At 46.7% G+C, this 18,296-nt stretch overlaps 2 protein-coding genes across 2 annotated transcripts; one reads left to right on the forward strand and one right to left on the reverse strand.

Moving 5' to 3' along the window:
- The first annotated feature begins 184 nt into the window (after positions 1–184).
- LOC101076509 (transmembrane protein 255B) lies at positions 185–7,180 on the forward strand. The gene is made up of 9 exons (XM_029846753.1): positions 185–409; positions 1,202–1,344; positions 1,425–1,487; positions 3,968–4,057; positions 4,274–4,354; positions 5,206–5,291; positions 5,568–5,727; positions 6,221–6,367; positions 6,450–7,180. Exons 1-9 carry the CDS (start codon positions 349–351, stop codon positions 6,684–6,686), a joined length of 1,068 nt encoding a protein of 355 aa, XP_029702613.1. The 5' UTR covers positions 185–348; the 3' UTR covers positions 6,687–7,180.
- A 364-nt stretch (positions 7,181–7,544) lies between these two features.
- On the reverse strand, positions 7,545–17,830 carry gas6 (growth arrest-specific 6). The gene is made up of 15 exons (XM_011610103.2): positions 17,306–17,830; positions 16,890–17,050; positions 14,756–14,780; positions 14,609–14,671; positions 12,963–13,085; positions 12,256–12,375; positions 11,810–11,932; positions 10,933–11,054; positions 10,710–10,828; positions 10,434–10,623; positions 10,191–10,355; positions 9,944–10,112; positions 9,564–9,703; positions 9,284–9,485; positions 7,545–9,184 (listed from the first exon to the last, which is right to left on the reverse strand). Exons 1-15 carry the CDS (start codon positions 17,379–17,381, stop codon positions 9,033–9,035), a joined length of 1,950 nt encoding a protein of 649 aa, XP_011608405.1. The 5' UTR covers positions 17,382–17,830; the 3' UTR covers positions 7,545–9,032.
- Positions 17,831–18,296: the final 466 nt, after the last annotated feature.

Genomic DNA, 18,296 nt, shown 5'->3' on the forward strand with positions numbered 1-18,296 from the left:
TTGAAAGAGATTAATCCACTTGAATGTGTGATAAATGAGCTCTAGCTCTCTAGTTCTCTCTCTCTTGCTCTCTCTCTCTCTCTCTCTCTCTCTCTCTCTCTCTCTCTCACACACACACACACACACACACACACACCTGAGTGTAGTCTGAGCTGCAGTCTCACTTCCAGACGGTCGCAGGCTTAATAAAGATGTTCGAGTCCTAATCAAACTTTATTGGAGGATGAGGACTCTGGTTTGACTCGGCGGGAACAAATTAAAAACATTAGTTCAACCTTCCATCTTTAAAAACGTCGCTCCAGTCTTTTGTCTTTTTTTTAAGCAACTTTTCCTCCCAATCGAGTCAAAATGCAGCCTGAAACCTCACAAGCAACTCAAGAAACAAGTCCAGAAATCCAGGATCCATCAGGTATGATTCTGCCATCCTCAAATCTGCCAAAGTCTGTTTTTAAATGTTTTAATCCATTTCCTGTCACCTCCTAGCTGTGAAAATCTATTTCCTATCTGCAGGAATGCATTAACCTGTGTTTTACTGTTTCAATATTCAATGGAGATTTATTTGTTTTGCATTATTACACTGTATCCAGCTCCCAAAGAGAAATATTACACTAGATTTTCAAATTATTTTGCCAGAAATAACCAACCGGTCATGCAGATGTGTAGGGCAGTAACACGGTCATAAGAATAATTGGACCTATTTCCTGTCATTTACCGTCCCATTAATTTGGCTTTATTACATCATTACACAGGTAATTAACTGATTGCTGGATGGTGAAAAATCAGCTTCTTTAAATCCTTTTCAGCTAAGGGAATTTTAAAATAAATTGTTTTAATCCTATAAAAAAACACTCGAAGAATCAGTTATGGACTAATAATAATTGTCAGTTAATGTTTTAGGATTAAGGACCCTGTTATGAGTCAGATCTCTCATTTCTTATAAAATAACATCCTCGTTTACAATAAGGTGCCAAAAAAATGTTGCACGCCTCAGTTATCAGGTGCTATGTAGCAAACTCAACAGGAATAAACCTAGGACAAGTCACCAGTCCATGAATTTGAGTTTGCTGGTTTTCCTTGTGCCGGGTGAGCTCTGTGTGTGATGGACTGGTGTCCAGGGTGTATCCCTGGCTCTCACCCACTGACCCTGACTGGGAAAAGCTGGATGCTCCCAGTTAACTGCTGTCCTCTCACCCGTCCCCAGTTCAGTACCTGCGTCGCAGGAGATCGGCCCTCTGGGTGACGGTGGCTCTGCTGGCTCTGTCTCTGGTGGTCCTGACCATCGGCCTGATCTCCGCCACCCGCACGGACAACGTGCCCGTCGCTGGATATTACCCCGGCATCATCGTAAGTCCTCGACGCCTCGCTCGTCCTCCACTCTTAGCCGCTGTTTTACAAAAGCGTTTCTGGCATCTTTGTGCTTGCAGCTGAGTTTCGGAGCGTTCCTGGGCATCGTTGGCATCCACCTGGTGGAAAACCGCCGCTCGATGGTGAGTTTTCTAAACCAGCTTATTCATGGGATGTGCTTTGACTAGGACTGCCCTGGTGGGACATCTAGCAACACGCTAATGACGTTAGCAACCTCAAACACTAGCAAGCTAGCCTAGACACAACAGGACTGCAGCAGTGACATGTTAGCATCCACCAAGGTGACCTTTTGGAGCGCCACTAAAAACATTTTTGCTCCAGCACCTGAGGTGCCTCCACAATGGGCACCAGGGTCACGTTACAGAAATTCACTAAACAGTTTACGGGAATTTGTAAAAGAGTAAATCAGATTACACCATCTCAGCGTAATGTGCTCTTGCGTCCGGGTCAGCGCGCGACTGACGTTGCGGTCTGGGGACACGAATGTCATTGGCTCTGGATTTCAGAGAAACCGGATTAGTATTGGTTATTTCCTGACAGGGATACAGGTGTAATATCATCAAAATGCTCTTTGGACTGCAGGACAATCGAAGGAAAACCACGTCAGTGACCGGTGAAATCTGCCCATACAGTAAAATGGGACGCTGAGCAAAGCAAGATTTGGAGTCAAATTGGACAGATAACAGGGAACAGGCTGTTCTGGGGTCTTCATTGACCCTGCTGACCTGGTGCCCTGACCCCAGGTCTGTTACAGCACCATGGTAGCATTTGGGTTATCTGATGAGGTATCACCTTCTGTGAGCTCCTTTTAGATACTCTAGGTTTAAAAAGGGCTCATTTAACCTTACATTTCACAATAAAAGCTCTTGTGAGAACAGCTTTTTCAACTAGGCTCATATTTTATTTCATAGTGTATCAACTGTATGAGAAATGAGGCCTGCTTTCAATTTCAGATGGAGTGAAAATACCTGGGCGCGGTGACATTAACACCCCGTCTCTGGCTGTGGTTTATGTGTCCTGTGAATTTTTCATGGTATTGTCAACGTTGCCTTGCATCCCCGCCACACGTGCACCTTCCCCAAAACTTTCTGAAGGCATTTTTTAAGAACTTTTGGAAGAGGAGAAGTGGTTTCTGGGGTTTCTGCTTTTTTTTGGGGGGGTTATTAAAGCACAACCACAGAGGCAATTGTTGCTTCTGTTGGCGGGTTCACATTAAACTTTCATGTTGGCATTCTGCACCTCCTGCGCAACAGCCTCCTCACTCAGGTATCTCCTTTCCTCACGCTGTAACGCGAGCGTCAAACCCAGCAGAAGCTCAGAAAAACTATCCGCAGCCGCGACGGACACCGGAGAACCCCGATGTTCCCTCTACTTCCTTCAACTCTCGGCGCTCTGACCTCAGCCGGCGGCGTATTTACCCTCAGAGAGCTCCACAGCACATCTGCAGCAGGATCCAGTCCCTCAAAGCTCCTGCACTGACAAAGGATTCGCCCTGTAAAGGGGTCTGAGCGGTCCGAGAGGCTTCTTTATGGTCAAACGCTCCACGTAGCTCATGTTCTTTGTGTTCTACGGTCTCTCCGCGCGCACTGACCACCATCACTTAGGTCGTCCTGTGGCGGTGGAGAGCAGGCTGGCGGACCTTTAAATGGGTCGTATTTTACAACAAGTGCTTATTACCAATGTGTCCGGCGACCGCGATTAGTCACCGGTTGAGTGAACGGGGAAAGAAGCGGGTGCAGCAGCCCGTTACCTTAGTTACATCAGCTGATTGGTGTTGGCGTTCGTCCTTACTGATATCCTCCCCCTGCTTTCAGGTCTTTATTGATAGAATTTTAGGTCATTTTTAAAGAAATGCCCTTGTGACTCCAGAATCTTCTACACCGTTTGATTTTTCTCTCTGCTCCAGAGGAATCGGGGGGGGGGGGGGGTATTGGGGGCCTTCGGGCCCCTCCGACTGTGTGTCGAGGTGTTTTATGCGCTGCCAGCTGGTGCTAAGGTAATGTGAAGTAATGCACTTGTCAGGCTCTATTGTCTCGGCTGCTGGTCTCATCTCCCCCTCGCAGCCCATAAAACGAAGCCATTTAAGGCTCTAATGAAGTGGAGCGCCTGGACCAGCGGCTGATAAAAGACGCCACTTTCTGAAACCAGCACCTCTGGGAGAAATTCAGAGTTTGTTTGTGCGACTCCTGGCATCATTTTCCTATCAACATTTAAGAGTAGATTCTCATTAATGGAGAGTAGAGATACAATTTAAAAGCATGTTTATTTCTTTACCAGATCAGTTCAAATTACTTGTTGATGTTTATCCAATGAAATATAGTCAGAGCATAAAGCTTTCAAAAATGTGTGTGTGTGTGTGTGTGTGTGTGTGTTCTTGTATGTTACCTAATGATGTGTGAGAGAGAGAGCAGCAGATTGAAAAAAATTAGATTGACCTTGGAGGTGTAACAGGTCATTTATGTTGTGTCCTCCCCCTTAATTACCCACAAAGCATTTCTGCAGCCATACTTTTCCTTCACCACCATTGCAAGTTACCAGGGCCAAGTTTAAGTTCCAATGGTTTAACTTTTGATACAAACTATTTTTAAACTCTGTCCCTAAGCTCCTGGCGGCGATCATCTTCATCAGCATCGGAGTGATCGCATCTTTTTTCTGTGCCATCGTGGACGGGATAATCGCCTCCGAGTTCATTGTGAGTAACGCACCTGCAGGAATGCCCCACACTCATGTATTCTCATCTTCCTGGGTCAATTTTAGCAGCAGACCACATTAGGTGAAATTTGAATAGAGATTAGCTCATTATAATTAAGACTAACCAATTAAGTGAGGGGCCTAAACCAAAGAGGGATGTGAAATAACCCTCACCCCCAGCTAAACACCATCCTCTGTCCCTCTGTCTCTCATTCAGGACATTAGGCCCTTGCAGGAGGACATGTGTGACTTTTACAGCAGTGGCTCGGGCTACGCCTATGACAGCTACTACACAGAGGTGACTGAGTCTCATTTAAATACTGTTTACCTGTTGCCTTAGTTTTGTGTGAAATGCTTTTACTATCTGCTATCAGATCAGATTAACTAACCACTCCAGCACTTTAACATGTGACACGGAATTCAAAAGAGGAAAAATCTAATAAGAAAAAGCAGTTTCAGCAGAGGCGTTTAAAAGCTATACTCTAACCTCCCGCCAGGGGGCAGTAGAGGGCGCAGAGTTTTGTGCTATTTGAGTCCTCAGATAATCTTCATGCCTGCTGTTGGAAATAAAAGTAAAGTGAATTTAAATGACATGGCTCTATCAATCTTGAACTGTTTCCAATTGGCTGTCTATCAAGTGTTTTATTGTCTCTTAAAAAGAGCCATTCGCGTAATAAATATTTGTTTTGGTTTTTAAATGGACTCTTTTTTTAATATTTCAAAGCACATTCTTTAAAACCACCCAATTTACCCTAAAATTCACCCTAAAATGCACCTTTAACATACTTTAATGCATTTGTGTACCGTTCTCCACTATGTGGAGTTTTCTACGTTTTCTACGTGTTACGTAAACCAACGTTGCATTACACAATAAAGGCTATTTACCTTCAAATCAATGAAATATCACTCACCGTTCAAGTTGTTTTCATATTATTTAAACCTGTTTTGTGGAGCTGCAGCAACATTCTTCTTCCTTGAGCGCTTGATTTAAAAAACCAGGTGTCTACTGGCGCCCAGTGGCGAAAGGCGGAACTGCACTCCACTGTAATTTACCAACGATCATTTCCGTGTCACTTGTCCACACCGTGTAGCTGTTGCTTCATTTGTATTGACGAGGGATTACTAAAAAGGATGACCACTATGATGCAGGTGACATGTCGTTCGTTTGACAAATCGTGCAAGCTGAAGCTGAGGAGCAACACCTGCTACTGCTGCTACCTGTACAACTGTGAGAGGTGAGACACACAACCTGTTGGCGGGCAGATGTAAAGCACAATCCTTGCAGTAAATAGTTAAGTTAAGGCTCTTAAAACTTGTAGACATATCTGAGTTGCAGGCTATGGAAGATGCTGTGGGAAAATCACTGGTAGAAACACAAGCTTGCATGAATCATGGGATTCTGGCACTTCTCCAAAGTTCCTTTTTTGTTCTCTAAATACAAACTGCACATGCTTGGCCTTGTTTGAATGCGTGTAATGAAAACATGTGCACATGTGACCCTGGTCTCCCAGCACAGAGTACCACACACAGTACTACGAGTTCACCGGGGTCAGCAGCTGCTGGGACGTGATCCACCTGCACCGCCTGCTGTGGGCCTCGGTGGTGCTGAACGTGATCGGCCTTTTCCTGGGAATCATCGCCGCTGCTATCCTCGGAGCTTACAAGGATTTGGTGAGCGCTGCTTCCAAAAGAAGTTGGCACATCCGTCCATCAACAGAGCACGCGGGGTGGGGGGGATTCGAACAAATCTTTAAATATGTTTAACAAAGGCTCCATTTTGGAGGAGGACGGAAAATAAATTAAAGGCAGGAGATTTAAAGACAATGGAGAGTCCAGAGGAATGTGAGAGGCTTTTATTATGACTTCAATCTAGATACTTTCTCCAACAATGAGCCACCCAAAATCCCTGACATCTGTTTCGTCCCATCTGATCCCCAGGATGTGTGTCAAAGGGAAACACCGCCGATCCTTTTCTCATGTTCTTCTGCTACTTTTAGCCACCTTTGTTTGCCGTATATGAAGCTAAATGATCGATTGTTGACCCCAGGAGCCCCACACATCAAACCCAACCTGGACCCAAGACATTTATTGATTTGATTTAGACGACCTGCATTTATTGATTCGTCACCCCATTTTAAGTCCTTTGTTTCCTGTGTTCCTCCAGCAAAAGCCAGCTCTGCAGATGGCTCCCAGTCCCACGCCTCCGCCCCACATCTTGTACAACCCCACCCAGCACATGCTCACCTACTCCGGCTTCTGTCCTTCCGGACAAACTCTGCCCAGTTACCCCAACTTCCCAATACCGATGCAGGTGAGGACAAAACCACGAACGTTTAACACGTTTATGCTAGCGGACCATTGAATGTTATCATCATCGTCTTCACGTCTCCCAGCACAACGGCAGCTATCAGCCTTCTGCCACCTCTCAACCTGTTCCTGAAGCAGGAGCCGCCTCCAACCCCTGCCTGCCTGAGGAGAACCAGAACCAGCAGCCTCCTCAGGCCGCCACCCAGCCGCAGCCTCAGGGAGCCGCCCAGGACGCAGGGGGCTACATGCTGACGCCTAATGCCCCCGCCCTTTACGGACCCTCCTACAGCGCCTTTGAGAAACCCCCGCCGTACGCCTGCTGAGCCCCACGGCTACAGCAGCCTGCCCCCCTCCCCCCCCCCCGTAGCTCCAGATGTTTGGTAGTTGACCTTTAGATGGGGAAAGGGCCAGCGTCACGCTCCCATGTAGAGTGTAGCTCTGATCTGTTCAACGTTTAGATACATTCTCCAGTTTAAATCTAAAGTGGAAGGTAAAGGATGCAAACGTCGCCGTTGTGGATCTGAAACTCGTCTCGTGCACTTTAAAACCCAGTTGACAGGCTGTACGTTATTGATGATGCATGCTCAGTAAGAAATGAATGCTTATGCCGTCTACGTGTGGATTAAGGGCTCAACATCTTAAAGCAAAAATTCTACAATCTGGGGCTAAACCTCTTGTTTGTAGAGAGATAAATGGGAAAATTAAATCCAGTGTTTTCGCCCTTTATGTGCACATCTTAAGGACCCCAGCTGCTTCTTTGAGTTTGCGATTTCACCTGTATTTTCTCATTTTAAATGCTTGATCTCAATAAAACACTTTGCACATTTTCACACCGTGTCCGTCGTGCTTTACGGCATTTTCAATTCATTTGCTTCCCCTTTAAAAATAAGGCCTAAAATCAAGGTTTACTCGAGTTTATCAGTTCTTTAACAGTTTTCTACCATCATTTTCATTAGAGTTGATCAGAACTATGAACGGAGAACAAAGGGTGGCCTTCATAAATGGATTTGTTGCATTTATTTTTGTCCAGAAATTGCTGTGATTATAGCAGAGGGTGTAAACAACCTTTATAAACAGCTTATCTTAAGACCTTTTCATTGGTCGGGTAATAATAATCAAGGCTCTGACATAAGCACACAGCATAGAAAGGATATTTTTGGAAAATAGAGCTTTACTCTCTGTTTGTACAACTGCTTTAATCATTTTTTATTAGGGTTTTTCAGTGATGAGGGAAGTTAAATATTTAAAACCAGACCTCCCTCATCATTTTACTGACAGTTACAGTGTAAAATAATGTTTAAAAATAAACAAAAACAGAACTAAAACCATGTCAATAAACAACACATGATAAAAATAAAAAAATAACTTGTCAAGCTCTATATTCTGGCATTCACTCATCAGCAAACTACAAAGCGACACAGAGGGACATAACATAACAATGGAGCCCTTTTGTAATGTTCCATCACGCGGCTCCTGACATTCTTGATTTTTGCTGGATTAAAATATTTGCTTAAAAACAACAACCACCAAAACAGCGCTGTATTTTCTCAGGAACTGTTGTTACCTTAGGAAGCGGATGATTGTGAAGGACTCATTTTGGGTTTGCTTAAATGTGCAGAAATCCTCAGTGGCCATTAGGTAGTGCTTTTTTCCCCTCTCTCTCTGACCCCGCTAAGCATTGTACAGTGACATTATTTACAAAGTTACTATTTTACAGCTCAATCGTTTAACTCTCAGTAGCTTGTGTGATGTGTTAGATGCAGTGCTCGCTGTCTCCTGTGAGGAGGGGGCCCCTTCTCCCTGTGCTTCGGTGGCTAACTAGCGTCAATACGTTTGATATATGGCAGGTATTAACTGGAAAGGAGGTGAATCCGAGGGAAAGAAGGGGCCTTTTGCTGTACTGGGCACAGCCTATTCAATCAATTCTAATACTGACCCAATTCAGCTGTGCAGAGGGAAGCTGAGGGAAGTTTGGGTTGTTCTTTGGAGGCACATGGTTGAATTTCAAGACTGCAGACAGACACGGAGTGCTAATTTACCGAAGTGGGTGGGGTGGCTTCACTTGCACTCTATGTCTGCCTGCAGTGCTGTGCAAGGTTTTTATACAGAACACTAAACTGCACCTGCCTGCTCACGTGAAGGAGGGAACTGGGCTTCTAAAAGGGGAACTTATTATGAGGCAAACACACAAGCACCTGTTCATACCTATTGCTCCCAAGAAAGCTGTTGTATCTCTTTTTTACTCTTATTTCAAGCTATTTGAACAGACCATAAATCTCAGAAACACGGCCTCAGCTTTGCCTGATTTAGTAGCCTGTCAGGCTACTAAAAAATGACCCTGACGAGGCCTTTGGTGTTCTGACGGGCATTCAAGTCTGTGAAACACGGGCAGTTTTAGGCAATGTTGTGCAGCATTAAGTCCTATTCATCTACCAATACAAGTGTTGCTCATTTGCTGAATAACTAACTCACAGAGACATTTCGCAGAGCTCAAATTCCCTGCAGACAGCTCTATGCAGCATCACAGTAAAAGGACAGGGTGGTTCTGGGCTCAGGCTCCAGTTCTTTTTTACATTCCAATCTAAAAATATCTTGCCACTGGTCAAAGCTTTGATAAAACATATGGGAAATCCTCTCTCACGGCCTGAACAATCTGTGTGGAACTCTGGTCACTGGAGAGAGTCCAGCAGGGGGCAGGAGTGGGAGCGGATGTCGTTGTGTTTGTGGACGGCCTGGTCCAGATCTACAGGCTGGCTGTTAATGCGGACGTCCATGCAGCCGCTGTAGGGAGCCGACACCAGTGTGGACACCAGGGGAACATCTGAGCGCGACACAGGTCAATAAAACACATAATCACTTTAACAACCAACCACGTTTAACCCAAACACTCATATCCCGTTCAGTAAAGGAGTATCCTCACCAGGAAGGCCACCTATAAAGGTGCTGCACTGGGACAGGAGGTCAGTGGGAACTTCTGTGTCTTCGCTACGTCCCGACCGCCCGTCCACCAGCAGCAGGGTTTGGTTTCCTGAGATCGTGACGTGGATTTCGTGGCTCCTGCCGTCACACAGCGGGGCGGGAGCACTGGCGAGGACGGCGCCGTCTGCAGTTACCAAGATGTACTGAACGCACAGAAAACGGTGGTCGTCGGTGACAAAAATCAAACCGCACACGTGCGCAGAGTGAGAATAAGAGCTCACATCTCGCCATTCGTCGGTGCCTGGGTGATAATCGGCCAGGGCAACGGAGAGAGGCACTCTGTCCTGGTGCACCAGTGCAAACAGGACTCCAATGGCAGATGTTGGACGGAGGGTCAACTGAACACTCAGGTTCTGGGATTCTGAAGTGACAACAGCGGGAATTTTATGTCCATATATGCATAAAAGAGACGTCACAGCAGGTCGTGACCTTTATATACAAACAGAGACGACGATAACTGTTGCATAAGTAGCCAGTGGCGGACGTCCGTGAACATTTGTCCAAACAATTATAACATCGAGTACCTAGAGGAAATAGCAAAGCTCTTTTATACAAACCCTAAACAGACACACACACACACACACACACACACACAGTGTACCATAAGAGATGTTGAAGAGAGCAAAGCCTGTTCCAGGGTAATACGCTCCAGGGTCATCGGTGCTGAAGCATTGCATATTGTCGTTGGAGCGAATGGTCTCTTGTATGGACGTATCTTCTCCCGTTAACCACTTCCATTCTTTCATACAGCCGTCTAGACGTGGATTCACCTGGGGCACGATATAAATATATTAATCAGATGGTTTCTTTCCTGTACAAAATCATAAGCCTGTTTAAAAAAACCCAACCTGATTGACAAGGCCGTCCTCCCGGAAAGGGACTCCTCCGACGGTGAGGTTGAGCTCGTGCACGCCCTTCCGCAGCGTAAACAGATCGCCGTTCACCGCAATCTTCATGACGGCCTCTCTGTCGATCTTAATGACAAGGCTCCGCCCCTGCTCCTCCACTGAGATCTGAGGAGAGAAGCACAGAGCCGTCTAAAGAGCGTTCCCTCGGCTGATGGAGGCGGCTCTGCCAGCGTCCCGTCCAACCTTTCTCCACTGGCCGTCATTGACGACGGGTCCGCTGCTGGTCACCCTGCTGACCGCGCCGTACTTGAGCTGCAGCTCCAGCTTCCCGTGGTGCATCGCCAGCACAATCCATGAGCTATTTAGGTGACCTCCGGCGAAAAAGATCACCCCCTCGGGGTCGTAGGTACGGAAGTCAAACTCTGCTGAAAAGCTGGTCGGGGGGGGGAGCAGGATTGAATCAAAATTAGGAGCGTCTCGAGCCTCTGCTGCCGACCCAGAAAGGCACGTTGTTCTCACCCGGTTGGAATTTTCCGGCGAAAACGCAGCCTCACCATCGGCACGCCGCTGAACATGCGGCCAAGGTAGAGAGAACGGGAGTTCTTCTTCAGAGACGGCGACATGCAGGCAGTCAGAGGCTGAAACGAAAATTTTGAAATAATGAATCATCCTGCGTTGAGCACCGATTCCGTCCGCCCCAAAATTTCAGTGCTGTTTTTGCGCGAGAGTTTGTGTATTTCACCTTACAGCTCCTGAGGTCCTGGCTCAGCTTCACGCCCTGTCGACCATCGCAGAAGCAACGGAAACTCCCGGGAGTGTTCAGACACTCCTCTGCACACGCACCTGTCTCACACTCATCCACGTCTGCCGTTTGAAGGCGCGGAGGTGACAGAGAGATGACAGTTACAGAAAATCGCAGCGTTCCCGTCAGTGGACACAAAGTTGCAAACCTTTTTTCCAGTTAAAGCTAAAGAAATGATTTTCTGTCAACAATCAGGGAATGAAAACAGCTCTTGAATAAAGTGCATGTGTGTGTTTGTTTGTGGGGGGGGCAGGGTTTGACATGGACTGGCTGGTATCTCTGGGCTTCGTACACAACCATAAAAGGCCATGAAAAAGCTGGTGATTCTATCTCGGAGGAGGTTTATGGAAGTAAGAAAAACATTCAGTTTCCACCACCGGGCAAAACAGGGCACACAGTGATGCATGAGTTTGGTTGGAGTCTGTGAATTCTTATCAGAGCTTGTACCAACACTCCTAGTTACTAATCCTAATATGTTATCTTAATAAATACCAAAGGATCCTTTTTTGGCTTTGTACCTGCAGTACAAGTACTCAACTCTTATCTTATTTACTTATTTTCATAGATAGATAATATCTTTAATCTACTTCTTCCTGTGCGAACAATCTTAAAGAATTGTCACACATTTCCAACATCCCTCTTACGATCTTTGTTTTTCAACTATTAAATGAACTGATCTCTAGAACAACTGACTGCTCTCCCTCTGCGTCTACCTTCCTGTCCGGATTTCCAAACCCCAGCTGCAGTTTTCACCCCCCCCCCCAACGCTGACACAGCCCTTCACCCACTTCTCAGAAATCAGTGTACAAACACTCACCAACACAGCTTTTGGTTTCATTATCGTAGACGTAACCGGTTTCACACAAGCAGTCGTAGCCGCCCTCTTTATTCTTGCAACTCGCTGTTCCACACACTTCTGCGTCTTTACACTCATCCACATCTGGAAGGCACAAATATATACTTATTTAGTATTTGAGGGTATAAAAAATTTAAATATATGGGAGAAGTGGTGATAAATATCATTCTTATCAGCTATACTGGCTGGAGGGCCCAGTTTTAACTGGGTTGAGTTAAACTAACTGGGTGTAGTGGATAAACTGTATCAAGTAGACAACAATGACCTGGTGCTCGCAGTGAAGTAGATGATCCAACACAGAAAAGCATTTAAAATTACTTGAAAATGTGAATCCGCAGCCAGATGCTCCCATTTTAAAAATCCAATGATGTGACTTCAGTTCTCGTCCATCCACATCTGCAGCTTACCGTCACACATGTGGCGTCCTACCAGCATGTAACCTTGGTGACAGGAGCAACGGTAACTGCCCATAGTGTTGTTGCACTGGTGGTCACACCCTCCATTTCTCTTGCTGCACTCATCAACATCTGCACATAAGACGGTGATACAGCCGACATGAATGCAGGAAAAACATCAGCACCACGAGCTGTGACTGAATAAAGATTTAAGAGTTAGGATTTCTTAATGTCCACGAGGTCTTGAGTGGCGACGGGTGCTTGGGCTTCGATTCAACTTAAGAGTCTCCTATGGATTTGTTGTTAGACTTGCACATAACTGACACACTATGTCATTGTGGCGGAGTGTTTAGTGCCGTTGTCAAGTGGAAAAGACTCAGTCCGAGTCAACCCGAATCCGTCTTGGTTTTCCTTCGGCTGCAAGGTGGCAGGATGAGTCACAGTGGAAATGGGTGGAAGGGTGCTGATGCCATAAATCACAGAAACTGATCTTTCTCTCCCTTAAATTGCAACTCTATACAGTAGATTGGGAGTATTCTCTAACTGCTGTGCGTAACTGTAGTCACTAACTCTCAGAAGCTCTCTCCAAATCAGTTTCACTGTTTTGTTATTGGGAAGGTTGCCGCCACCTCCAAGGTCAAATTGGTCTGACCACAGACGTGCACATGCTAAAATGCACACACAACTGTCCTTCTCGCTACCCACAGCAGCAACTTTACCTTTCTCACATCTGGCTCCAGCCCAGCCTGTGAAACAGTGACAGAGGAAGTCGCCCTTTTTGTCCTCGCAGCGCACCGTACCTCCGGGATTGCAGGGAGATGGGGAGCACTGGTCTGGAATATCTTTGAATGGGAGAAAAGACAGGGATTGGGACGGTATCGTGGCTTAAAAAAGCTCTGTTAGAGGCGTTCTGAAGAGCAACGACAATGGGAAAAATGGGAAATGCTAGAGTATGTTCTGAAAAATAAAGAAATCATTAGAGCTTCCAAATTTGAGGGAAAGCAGACAATCCGGCGCTGCTCACTTTCGTCTACTCATTTTTGAGGATACTTTCATTTCACTCCACTTGAGTTTGTGTGGGTGAACGTGCACTTACACATATTTGTTCTTCCCCACTCAGTTTCCTTTTCCTAGTGGTGAAGTTTAAAATCTACATGCCCAGACTTGTTGAGCAGTTTGAGAGAGAAAAAGACAGCGTTTGAAGAAAATGAGGGAACAGGAAAGATAAGAAGGTCCTGTTTTCAAATGCAGACCACTTTCTAGTAACTCGTGCCGTTGAAGATGATTTCAAAACCAAAAACCCAACATGTATTTGCACTGAAATCCTAAGACATCAAAACTAAATATGAACGTTAAAAAAACAAAACACTTTATGCTCAACTGTGTGGAACTGCAGTGATCTGCAGCCCATCAGTGCCAAAGGGAGACGCTCGAAGCTATTTTGGTATCAGCATATGAGCTGCCTCAGTATCAGCTGTTCCTTCACACCACATGCCTAATTTAAAAGAAATGAATAGTAAATTTCCCAAATGTACGAGCAGAGATTTCACAGCAGCAACATTCCCTCAACTCCAATATTCTGTAAAAAAAACCCAAAAAACCCCAAAACTAATATGCAGACAGCAAAAAGATTTTAATAGAAGCTTGAAAGTGTGTAAACTACTGAGCCAATGCAAAAGAGAGACGACAAAAAGAACTAAAAAGGTGCCACAATTCTGCAGCTGAGTCACTCCGCCACCCCTCCCCCATCCACAAAGCGACGCCTCAGCCAATTGCAGCAAAGCCGTGCTGGTTCTCGTATCCTGATGCAGCAGAAAGCCGGCGCTCTGCTACTGTCAAGGACTTTTTTTTTTGTTTTTTCCACGTCAATCTTCAGGGAGCGAGCTGATGCAGTTACCCACCGAGAGCGTGCGTGAGTGTGTGACGGCTGCAGGGGTGTGGCGTTCTTTCACCAATGAGTGGCGCGAAGCGCAAAGAGCTGCAGCTTCAGTCATGGGTTCGCCGATGCCCGCATAGAGTACACCGCCCCCAAAGTTGCAGGAGCAGGTAAGTGTGCCACGCTGCAAAAAATGATTCAGCATCCTCTTACGCACGCCGTCTTTTTTTCCCTATAGATCCAGAGGGCGGATAAGCTGCAGATTGGTACTGCAGTGCAGCCGGACCCCCCAGCATCTGTTGCTCTGTCTGTTTGGGTATCCTTTTTTGCTGCTGTGACAACACAAATTAAGGGGGCTAATAGAAGATTAACTTGTCATTTATCACAGAGAAAGCCCAACAGCTGTCGAAACAACTGCACTAAACTGCGAGTGGAAAACCCAACTGGACTACAAAGGCGGCTAAAGAGGGGCAGGCAGTGCAAACTTACTGTGGACACATGTAATCAGATCTTGTTTCTTCCTTTCAGCATCTCCAAACCTTTCCAGACAGGCTGGACAGAGACAAAAGAGAAATGTGATGAGAAAGAAGTTGGTGGATAATCTGTGAGGGGACAAGCTTCCAAGTGACAACTTACCCATATACTTGGGATAGAAGTAATCCTAAATGAACAGGAGACAAATTAGCAAGTGTCACTTAAAGAACACAGCAAACAAGAGAGAAAACAAGCCACACTGCACTTCATTTATATCAAAATCCATTTTTAGTGAGAGTCTTAGAAGGTGCTGTCGCGGAATTTTTAGCCGTTTGGAGAAGAAAAACTATTAATCTAAGTTACTGCATAGGAGATGGTTTTAATCCAGTCAGTCAGTCAGGATACACACACGGAAGCATGCGGAGAGATCTCTACTCAATGAACGCAGTTCTGATCTTATATAGTTGAAGGCGCGGACGTCTTCACAGCATGTGTTTGCTGCATGCACAGGACCCAGGACCCAACACAGGAGGTGTGCGCTGTATGGACCACAGGCGTTTGGTGCCTTCACAGCAGGTGATGTCCCCCCCTCAGTCGTTTGACGCTGGTCTTCTTTCAACTTTTGTTTCCTTGTAAATGAATGAGGAACCAAATGGACTTCATCTGCTCTCCCAGTCCCCACCACACCCTTCCTAAATTTCTATTTCAACCCTTCATTTTGCTCTCAATTTACATTTCACGATCAAATTCCATTTCAGTGCGTCCCTAACATTTGCATTGCAAGTGCAGCTTTTTGCCAAAGGCTTCCTGAAAATTCTCTGCATTCCCAACAGCAGCAGCATCCGTCTGGCTTCCTGGTTGCAGCACTCCCTCTCATCTAGGTCAGAACTTAAGACCTAGCTTCGGAAAATGTGGCTGTAATGCGGAGATTTTAGTGGGGGCAGAAGAAGAAGACAGGTGTAAATGTGCAAATTCAATAGATGATCAATAAGAAGACCGATTATAACCTTGGAACGACCCAGGGATTCCCACAGTGAGGCAAATTTAGTGACGCAGATGTCATCTGGAACAACCTTAAGGGTTAAATATCGACACGTTGGCTGCATTTGCCGAGCGACAATCAGGAACAAATCAGGAAGGCTTCGCTCTGTGGTTCTGCAGAGCCAGAGTGCTGCAGCAGGAGAAACTGCAGAGTCAGAGAAGCCCACTCTGGATGAATAATGCAGCCGGATGAGACCGCAGCTTTGTGACGTGACAAGGCTGCAGGAAAACACAAAAGCCTGACACGCAACGGTTACTCTGCCTGCGAGCCGAGGGATTTCACCTGCGTTCACCTTAACCTCTAAACCCAGCGCCACTTTAAGCTTCCAACTCCCTCAGCTTGTCTCGCCGTCCGCCTAATCTTTTGCGTGATCCCCGAGTCATCCACTGCCATATCCAACGCCATCCACCGTGGATATGACCCACCCACTAACCAGCAAAAATATGAATACGTTCATTTAATGCATTTAGGACATGTTGTCTTTATGCCTCTCCACATTCAGGGAGCTTTTGTATTTACATCGGTGAAAAGCCTGATGAATCATGAATCACTCCTTCAGAATGCCAACTAATCTGCCGCAAATATGCGGCGTGATGGATTATGTTTGTCGGGACACACGACACAGAAAAAAAGGGCCACGGGCGTGTGTAAACAGATTAGCCAGGAAATGTACACCGTCCTGAATTAAAAGGCATTATTTTACGTCACCATCCGTCTGTTAAAGCAAAGCCCCGGACGGCCTTCAGTGAGCCCAGTCAGGATCAGAGGCCGCTCGCGTCACTCGTATGTATTTTTCTGGAAGCGGACTCGCGTGGTCACCCGCGTTCGACCGTTCCAATCCGTCCATCAGGCAAAAACCCTACAGATTACACGCAATAAAGACCTCCCGCTCACTGGGCTTTTGACACCTCCTTCCGTGCAACATGCTTTGTCTTACTGTGCAGACTGACAGCCGTCTCCTCCTTGAATTTACCGGAACGTGCACGAATGAGAGCAGCCCAGACGGTGAATCATTAGTCTGGTGGCTGTCGTCAATTTTCAACATGTTTTGTTTTTTTTGTGACAGACGAAACTACAGTATTTGGACTCATGAGAGGGATGAGAGGCGCATTTGTGGACACTGCAATACCTCAGTGGAAGGAGCCAGATGGAGGGGTGGTGCTGTTTGGTGTTTTGGAGAGTAAAACCTGCGTGCAACCTTGACTGGAAAACCACAACTTTCTGGGCTGGTTGGGTGATTTATGACAGACTCACCGTCTCCGGGTCGTTCTCAAACACTTCTCTGGCCTCTTCCTTGGAGCACCTCTCCTCCACACACTCCCTCTCCAAGTGTCCTTGCTTCGTCTCCTCGAAAACTTGATTTGCTCTCCTGTGTCTGCTCAGAAACTGGCTCGCCTCTTGGGGGGACAATGAAACTACAAAAGAAACGCATCCCCACCCCCGAATCGATTTATTAACCTGTAAGGACACGAGCAGGCTAAACAGAAACGAATATAAAGTATGCCTGCCTGGTTTTTAAAGATTAAAAAAAAAGGCAAACAAGCGTTGCGAAACAGCCCCGGTTAAAAGCACTGGTAATAACCGAGGCATGTATCATCAGCTGCCACAACATAAATGTCAAAGTGGAATTAGCGCGCTAGCTAGCCGTTAGCATGTGAATGTTTACTTACTGCCGTCGCTCCAGCGGACAGCCAACAGTATTAGCAGCGCCGCCGATGAGAGGGACTTTGTCGGGGTCAGCCGCATTGTTGAACCGCCGTGTCTGCGTCAAGCCTGAGAAAGTTTCTCCAGCCCCCCGCGCTGCCGTGCCGCCGTCCCCAGTCTCAGGGTCAATGCCGTTCGGGGCTAAGCGCCACAGCGGAACGCCGCAGGTAGTGTTATTCAGGTACCCCCCGACCGTCGGCCCGTTACCGTCCCGATGTTCGCTTCCCGCCGCGGAGCGCCGAGACCTAGACTGCCCTGCGGTTCTGCTGCACGCCGTCCACAACTACCATCCTCTGCGGTTCACCTCGTCCCCATTGCGGAAAGCAGTTTATTTGTAGTTTTTTTTTTTTAAAAGCCTCGTCTGTGCGTAGCCCTCTGTAGCCCGGACTGGATCCCCCACTCTGCGGAGGAACACTGCGCGCTTCTGCCGCTTCAGGAGGGGGGAGCAGCTGTGTGAAAAGTGCTGGCAGGAGTTTGGGACGATGCAGATAACTCTCCTCTCATCCGTCCCTCCCCTCCCGCCGCGCCGCTGCGCGCCCGTGCGCGCGTGCGTGCGCGCGTGCGTGCGCGTCGCTCCGAATGCGGGGGTCTACGTGTGGAAAGAAAACTTTGGAAAAACGCACTTGTTTTTACGGGGCCGACAGAGTTGCGACACCCAGCTTTAGCAGGACCGCAAGTTTGGCAACATTTGAGGATCACTCCAAGGCAGGGTGCACAGAATTTAAATGGGTAGAGATTGTTTGGCTTGGGGGGCATTTTTAGAGGCTCGTTTTGTTGATTTATTGACTCAAAAACTTGTCGGTTAGGTGCAACGTATGTAATGCATGCATGTGCAGAGACTGCCCCCTATCGGTTGCAATCCTGCTATTGCATTTTTGTTGCTCTTAGAACCATCTTCTGCCACCCACTGTCCCACAATGTAGCGACTCCTCCTTTCTCCCCAGGCTCTGCTCTAAA

This window comes from Takifugu rubripes, chromosome 13 (genome assembly GCF_901000725.2).
Source record: "Takifugu rubripes chromosome 13, fTakRub1.2, whole genome shotgun sequence".
NCBI lineage: Eukaryota > Metazoa > Chordata > Actinopteri > Tetraodontiformes > Tetraodontidae > Takifugu > Takifugu rubripes.

Bases quoted from the DNA above. Each gene is read 5' to 3' on its own strand.
- LOC101076509 (XM_029846753.1), top strand. From the start codon at position 349: ATGCAGCCTGAAACCTCACAAGCAACTCAAGAAACAAGTCCAGAAATC. The intron at 1,345-1,424 runs GTAAGTCCTCGA...TTGTGCTTGCAG, and splicing joins GATATTACCCCGGCATCATC to CTGAGTTTCGGAGCGTTCCT. The intron at 4,058-4,273 runs GTGAGTAACGCA...TCTCTCATTCAG, and splicing joins TAATCGCCTCCGAGTTCATT to GACATTAGGCCCTTGCAGGA.
- gas6 (XM_011610103.2), bottom strand. From the start codon at position 17,381: ATGCGGCTGACCCCGACAAAGTCCCTCTCATCGGCGGCGCTGCTAATA. The intron at 14,781-16,889 runs GTGAGTCTGTCA...CTGTTCATTTAG, and splicing joins TTGAGAACGACCCGGAGACG to GATTACTTCTATCCCAAGTA. The intron at 10,113-10,190 runs GTTGGGTTTTTT...ATCGTGCCCCAG, and splicing joins AGGACGGCCTTGTCAATCAG to GTGAATCCACGTCTAGACGG.